The 8,118-nt window shown below is 35.5% G+C and overlaps 1 protein-coding gene across 1 annotated transcript; it reads left to right on the forward strand.

Moving 5' to 3' along the window:
* Nucleotides 1-4,575: 4,575 nt before the first annotated feature.
* Nucleotides 4,576-7,088, forward strand: LOC143451254 (ectoderm-neural cortex protein 1-like). The gene is made up of 6 exons (XM_076951695.1): nucleotides 4,576-4,690; nucleotides 5,207-5,406; nucleotides 5,742-5,885; nucleotides 6,037-6,207; nucleotides 6,338-6,485; nucleotides 6,626-7,088. Exons 2-6 carry the CDS (start codon nucleotides 5,346-5,348, stop codon nucleotides 6,747-6,749), a joined length of 648 nt encoding a protein of 215 aa, XP_076807810.1. The 5' UTR covers nucleotides 4,576-4,690; nucleotides 5,207-5,345; the 3' UTR covers nucleotides 6,750-7,088.
* The last annotated feature ends 1,030 nt before the right edge of the window (nucleotides 7,089-8,118 follow it).

The following is an 8,118-nucleotide window of genomic DNA, read 5'->3' on the forward strand; positions in this document are numbered from 1 at the left end:
AAATGTTACATAAACTTTTAATCGCAATGCAAAATTTACGACAAAGCAACGACGAACAAAACACACCACAAACAACACTTTGACATGTACGTAATAGGCTATAAAAAATGGTGTACCGACACTTAATCACGCGACACTTAATCACCGACACATAATCACTAGGACATTTAATCACGCGACACATAATCACGCGACTTTTAATCACGCGACTTGGGCACTTAATCACGCGACATTTAATCAAGCGATACATAATCACTTGGACAGCGCCTTTTTCTATACCTATAGCCTGCCGCTGTCTTACCGTTGTAAATCGTGATTATTTTAATTTAGCGGACATTACTATGACTAATAAAAACGGAAACCAAATCATAACTGACGCTGATGCTGAACATAACCACGGCGGCAACAAAGAGTCGGCTTTGGCAAGACAGGCTATCAGTCAAATGAAGGTGAATATGGGTGAACTGTCAGCCAGTACAACCAACTCATCGGGTTTGTAAGCAGAGACTTGGAACCAGGTGTACTCATGGCGCTGCCAAAAAAGCAATCTTTGAAGCGGACATTGCAGAGAAAACGTCGCGAACTGCAGACTGCACACTGTACGGCCGCTCTACATTCTGGACCTGGAAACAATCGTCTGATTCTTCTTGGCAGCAGGGTTCTGCTAGACGGTTTGGCCAGAGCGAAATTGTGGCTAGCTGATGGAACGTTCAAGGTTGTACCGTCTTTGTTCTTTCAACTGTACACAGTACATTTTGAACTTGTTTGTTTTTTCGTGTGTAGACATGCAATTTTCGATACTGTAAATGTGTGATTAAATGTCGCGTGATTAAATGTCCAAGTGATTATGTGTCGCGTGATTAAATGTCCTAGTGATTATGTGTCGGTGATTAAGCGTCGCGTGATTAAGTGTCACCAAACCATAAAAAATACTTGACATGTATTTAAAAAATGTATTGTTCATGACATCCATGACATGTATTGTAAACTACACCAATCATCAAACTTGTAAGTTGAGCTTATTGCGTTACAAAAAAGCTTTTTTATAATATACAACAATCGTAGTTCAAATTTGAGTCTAGCAATGTGAAGACTTCGATCCATAAAGAGCTTCAAATGTGTGCAATTTAATTGTTAGTATAACTAATTATTGCATTACAAATTTGTTGAAAAGTTTCAACTTATTGACTTAATACATCTTTAGTTCTAATTTCCCTCAAACCATAGTTTACCAAAATCTCTAAAATAATGCAGAAATTATCATGTATAGTCACTAGGCCTACAGTGAAAAGTAAATAGTTTGTTATCCTGAGAATGAAGCTGTTTTTCTTGAAGTACAACCCCGGTCATTGAAAAATATGTTTTGTGTCACCTGCTACAGTATGGGACGGTGTTTGGCGAAAAAAAATTTAATCTTGAGTTTTCCTGTCACATTTTCACTAAATGACAGTTTTCATATGATTACCTGACGTTTACTTTAAGCAGAAAAGCCACCAATAAAGATGTTTATAGAGTTTCTGTGCTTGAGGCCAACAATATGCGGTCGCCAATGACATTCCCTAGAGAACTTTTACACTCATTTATTTCAATATTCCAATTCCTTTATTAGCCAATGTTACATTTTATAAATATTAATAATTAGTTAAATGTTTACAATGCAGTGCATAAATGTATATATAATGTTTACAATGACATAAGCATTATATAAAAGTCAAAGACGAGTTTATGAGTTAACAGGATGCTTCAATATTATAAAAACTTGTAGAGAACAATTATTATTTATAGCCTAATAGTTTATACAATGCTTTAAAGTCGGTCGTTCGGAGTGAGTAAGGTACCTGTACCAATTAAGGCCCACCTAACACTTTTTTGAAAATAACTCAAGAACCACAAATGAAAATAGACTGAAAAATCGTATTCTATTAGTGAGGGTATGTGACTACAACATATTAAAACCACAATACCTGACAACCCCTCAAAAAATTTTTTATAAACAAATTAAAAATTCCAAAAAAATGGGCCTTATTAGGAGCATAGGCTCCTAATAAGGCCCACCAATTTTGTGAATATTTTGATTCAAAACATGGCTGAAAAATCGTATTAAGCAAAAAAAACAAGACAGCAACCACCAATTTGTGTAAGACAACGACCAACAAACGTGGGTTGAAAACTTAAAGGAATGTGACACATCAGCATAGGTGCAGAAGGGGGGGGGGGGTCACCGGCACCCCTAACCGTCATTAAATAGGCAATTTTTGGGCAGTTCGAAAGTATTTGAGCAATTTTTGGTACTTTTTCTGGCATATTTTGTAGCAAAGACCTTTTTTCTTTTTTGGGAGGATTAACCATCTTCAACCATCAAGCATATTGCATGGGCCTTATAAGGCGCATGTGGCATCCACGAAAAAAATGTCACATTTTTATTATCAGAAAAATTTTTGCAAAAAAAAGTGCATTATCCTTTTCAATACTAAGTTGGTTGTTACATGAAAACTTCAGCCGGCTGACAACAGTTCATTTAACCGGCCAAATTCTCACTTACTTTTTTTCTAAATTAACAAAACCACTTTAACTGCAAATATCAAATTTTTGTTGTGCTCTAGCGAATCGGTTGATCACGTGACAAGGATGAAATCTGGTAAACCATCATGAATTTATATTAGTTTCGTTATGTAGGGATAAAATTTTTCTTTTATTTGCACGGGTTTGCGAAATATGATCAATGGGCCTTATTAGGGAACCGGGCCTTATTAGGCACAGGTACCTTATATGTAATTGTCAAGACAAAATTTGTTTTCTTAGAAACGTCAAAGTTATAAAGATCAGCAGAACTTCAAAACACAAACAACTTTTTTTCTAAATTTGTTTTCCAATTTCAAATTAACGTCATTCGCAAATAAATGTTTGAAGAAAACACATGGATTGCTTCAATGCTGCACCAAATTCCTAAACTCCTTCAAATCCAAAGTTATATATAATTAAAACCTGTAGGCTTGAAGTAAACATCACAAGAAGCGGTAGGCCTATGCTAACCATCGGTTTTTCCAAAAGATTTTACAAAATAAGCAACGAAAGGTTTGCGGTGGAGTATGACAGCCAAAGCAAAACCACCAAGTAGATTGATTATATCTTTCCAATTTCATTTGCTTCAGGCTACCATTACTCAATTTATATTTATGTGACACTGCAGATTGTTAACATCTTTCAAACGATTTTGGGAAAAATGTCACTCTAAAATTAGACTTCATGCATATAAAATCAAAATTATTTACGCTTGGAAATCTCCCTCTTTATAATTGGAATCACGTGATGACATAATGACACCAGTTGTAGTGTTTACGAATTTCTTTTTAAATAGTATAATGACATAATTCCTTTGCCTGCCGTATTTGGTTTTGAAGACCGTCCGTCAGACTATATTATGTATAGAAATTATATTATAGTTTAAAGTAGCGGCACGTGGTTAAAGTCATTAAAAGGCAAATTTCCTTTCACAGCCGCCAAACTAAAACTTGCTGATTTTCAATCAGCAGCTATATAGTTATATTGCTCTAATCGCAGCATACTTGGTGAAAAATTGTATCAAAAATAATCTTATTAATCTTGTTTTATATGATGTCTTTGTTTCAAACTGTTACTTGTATGAATGACTTAATGTGAAAATGGTTTCGACCGCTGTATTTTTCAAGAGTGATAAAGGTACAGGCCTTATCAAGCTGTCGTACAAAACTTCTCATAATGCGGTTACGGTACTGTCCAAGTGTAGGAGTTGAACCCGTAGTAGAAAGTGTGGCACCTGCACTAACGAGATTTTTAACGTAAACACCGAATTTTTTCTATTTTTACCTTACTTTACGATAAACAAACAAAAGTTAATTAACAATTGCTGACGTTGGAAATTGCATCCTAGGCTATATTCATTCCTCTGGGTTTCCATATGTTTTAAAATTTTTTCTATTTACTAATTATAATATGTATGTTTTTTTGCAATATGAATATGGTAATTCTATATTTTGGCTGAAAGCCTATCAGCGGCATGGCTTACTTAAAGGACAAAATCACCACTCGAGAAATGCGCCATAAAAGAAAACCTGATGAAGATTTCCTAGACCAGCGGTTCCCAAACTGGGGTCCGTAACGCAGATTCAGATAGTCCGCAATGAGAATTACTCTTTAAAGCAGTTTCAGAGGGTACACAACATGAGAGTTGCGCTATCCAAAACCAAACCAAACATTGGTGAGTTAATTGCAAGTAAAATATTTCATCAAAATAAGTTTATAAATGAACCGTGTTACCATGTAGTGGGAAATCCTACCCGTTCTGACATCCAATGTAATATGCTCAATATACATATCCTATGATTGTACAAAAGGTCTATCGTCTATTTATGTAATTTTTTTAGATTAACTAGGATTCTCTTTATAAGGCATATATTGAGTGGACCAAGTATGACTTGGTAAATCGCAGTGCTCATTCTCCTGACCTCTTTGCTAAGATAAATCTCAATATTCGTTCAAATAAAGTACTGGATGATTTGAATTTAAATGAGGTATATATTTTCAACTGGAATTAATGAAGTCTTTTTGGATGTTTATCACTGTTCCTGAATATTACAGAAGCTGGTCATTGAAAATTGCCAGTGTTCAAAAATTCTTCGGAAAGAAATGACTCGTTGTGTCAGAAAAAAAGGTATCAAAATTACAAGGATGAATTACTCGTGCGATATGTGACCAAATTGTGTAACGTTATATGAACAGTAGAACCCCGGTATGTCGGTTATCGACGGGACCTTTGTCAAATGCTTGGGTTAGCAATTAGCATGGTGGCCGGTTTAGTGAAACAGAATGATATACATTGCAATAGAATAGAAAAAATTTCCGAACCCTGTTTAAGTAGCCGCAATACAGGGGTGGTCTGCGTTTCTACTGTACTTGGAAGTATCATTCGTGTCAATATGCATGTTTCTTGAGTAAACATTTAACTGGCTGCTTAACACAAACAATATATATATTGCAGATGGCCCAACATCGTTATTAATAGTTGGAGGCGAATCAATGTATGAAAAAGTCTTTGGAATTTTTAGTGTTTCCCAAGCACCGACAAAAACTTACCCGGTAATAACTGATATAATCAGTATCTATAACGCAAAGTTTCAAAGTTTGAAAACTAACAATCCTATAACCAGATGCAAATTATCTTTTACAGAACATGGTTGTTGGAAGATCATGCTGTGGTGCAACGTTTCTTCAAGGCTTGCTTTATACAGTCGGTGGGACCACAGGTGAAGAAATTAACACCAGAACAAACCTTGTATCTTGTTTAAACCTGAAAAAGATGATTTGGAATGGAAAGATGTTGCTCCAATAAAAAAAATAGATTTGGTCATGGGACGGCTATTTTAAATGGTTTGTTTCAATCTAATTCTGTTTGTTACTTACTTCTCTTTTGTATAACAAAACTATTGCATTTTACTTCAATGACCAGAATGTCAAATGTACAAAATTAAACAACTGCTTCAGCGAAGTAGGAAAAAGAACATTTTAACACATATCACAACGAATGACGTATAATTGTAGATCATAGAAAAGGGCAAGCATTGTTTTCAGCAACCTGTTTAATATTTCATTGAAATGTTTCTGTTTTTTCAACAATAGTTATCTGCTTGCTAAATGCATGCACTGGCCTGTCTAGAACTCTTAAGCGTATTTTCGAAGCACTTGTAAAATACAAATATTCACAGATAAAATATACGTCACCGGTGATGTTGATGAAAACGGACTTTGTTTGCGCTGTGGAGAATGTTACAACCCAACTTCTAATGCTTGGACTAAGACATCAGCAATGAAACTGGCAAGAAGTACACATGCGCTTGCTGCTTGTAAAGGTGACAGTAGTAGTGGTTTCCACTCCTATAATATCAATAGCAAACATCAGCTCATGAAGCGATGTCTAAAATAATATGCAGACAAAGAGCGGTGCATTTAAGCGATAAACAATGACGATGTGATTTTGTATTTAGATACCTTTGCTTGTAGGTCATGTATATGCCATTGGTGGGCGCTCAAAAGATGATAATGGGAGTCGACTTGTCTCTGTAGAACGTTACGATCCTGAAAGTGATAGTTGGGATGAAATTGCGCCCATGAAAATTTGTCGTAGCTGGCTAGCAGCTGTGCCTATGGATGACAACTATATTTATGCACTGGGTAAGTTGTTTCCACCATGGCAGGCCCCATATGTCAACACTAAGACATTTGTGATATCGTTTACAAAAATTTGTCCTTTTGTTGTATGTTTTTTCCTGAAACTCACTCATTTTATGGATCTAAAAAATAGGAGGAGAATCACGTGATGATAAAATTGAAAAAAGTGTGGAAAGGTATGACGTCATCACCGGTGAATGTAGCAATGTTAGCGCAATGCAGGAATCGCGGCATTGTCATGCTGCATCGGTTGTCCAGGGAAAGATTTACACTGTTGGAGAGTGGGTTGGGTGATGATATTGTTACTGCATTCCATTACTTTCGGCATATAGTTAACTTGTTTGAAAAAACGTTCAAGAGAGATAAGTTTGAAATTTACCAGCCTGTTGTTGTTCCACCAACCACAAAACTATTGTTGCAGAGCTTGTCAGTCTGGTGTTATTTTGTGTTCACATGAATGTTACGACCAAACCACAGACGAGTGGTCCATGATCGATGATGAACTTGATGAAAACTTCATTAATCATGCACTTGTTGCAGTTTGATTCAGTGATCTTGCTTTGTGATGTTATGATATAATGCTGTGATTGTCAGTATTTTTGATTCTGTATTTATGTAAGTTAAAATTCCTTTCTGATTTTATAAATTTCGTTTTTCATTCATTTTTACTTTTATGTCAACTTCGTAATGCAATTGATGTCATGATTTGTTGATTTATGATTACCTCATCAATACTATTTTGTTCTGAAACGAAATCAATTTCAAAATGGTGCAATATTCATAATATACTGTTATTGTAATTTTTCTTTCTTCAATCACAATAGGCCGCTACTAGTCTTCAATAATATTTTTATGGCTTCATTTATTTGCCAAAAGTTGTTGGTAGTTATGGTCACATTTTATTTCTATGGATTGGCAAGCTTATTCCTATATCTTGTTTCTGATCTGATTTTTTGATATTGTGTTGAACTCTGTCATATAATAAATCATTTTTCTGAAATTGCAAAAAATAAAATCTACAGAAACTCCCGCTTTGGTTGGCACAATCCAGTCTGATTCAAACCATCGGTAAAACAGCAATGGGTTGATATTCGGTGTAGAATTGATACAATAAATGACTATCAAGGAACGCTTTGTTGCAATGTCTATTGCTTTATTTCTCTTATGCGTAACTTTATAACAGCAATTGTGTAGAATATGGCTTTAATTGTTATTTGAAGCAGTTAAGGAACACACAACAGCTTATTAAGGATTGTAGGTTCAAGTATCGCAAACCACCGGATTTCGATGTAGGGGAATTACCGATATCAATAGAAATATCCATCGTCCATAGACTCCTCTGTCGCTGTTAGCGCTGCCGAGGGGCTGATTGCAAAGTTTACTCTGTTCAATGATGCCACAAAAAACTCCATAAGCCGCGGCTTACAATCGAGTAAATACGTTGCAAAATAAACGTACACGGTGAGCCAGTTTGAGGTGAAGTTTATCAGACGTAAACGACAAGAATCCTAGATTGGTTCTCGCGTTCCACAAACACATTTTCTTTTTCCTAAAATACGATAATTATGCAAGATCGCTATGATCCGAGTGCCGCTGTACTTTTTCATAAATTCATGGTTGTTCAATTTCGTTAACAAAAGTTGAAGGTATAAGACATGCTAAAAGGCACGCAGTGGCACTGACCAATTGTCCAAATAGCATAAGAGAAACAAAAGCTCAGCTTTTACCGTGGAAGCAAAATGAAATCGTGGCTTAATTTACCAACTGGCCTAACTTTGTACGGAGACCAAATCAATATTTTTTGAATAAACCGCATCGTTCATCTGCATTGACTGTTTTAGGAATAAAGTTTATTAACGAGAGAGTTACATGTGTTATTTCGTGGATACAAATAAGCGAAATGGTCATGTGAAT

This window comes from Clavelina lepadiformis, chromosome 4 (assembly GCF_947623445.1).
Source record: "Clavelina lepadiformis chromosome 4, kaClaLepa1.1, whole genome shotgun sequence".
Classification (NCBI taxonomy): domain Eukaryota; kingdom Metazoa; phylum Chordata; class Ascidiacea; order Aplousobranchia; family Clavelinidae; genus Clavelina; species Clavelina lepadiformis.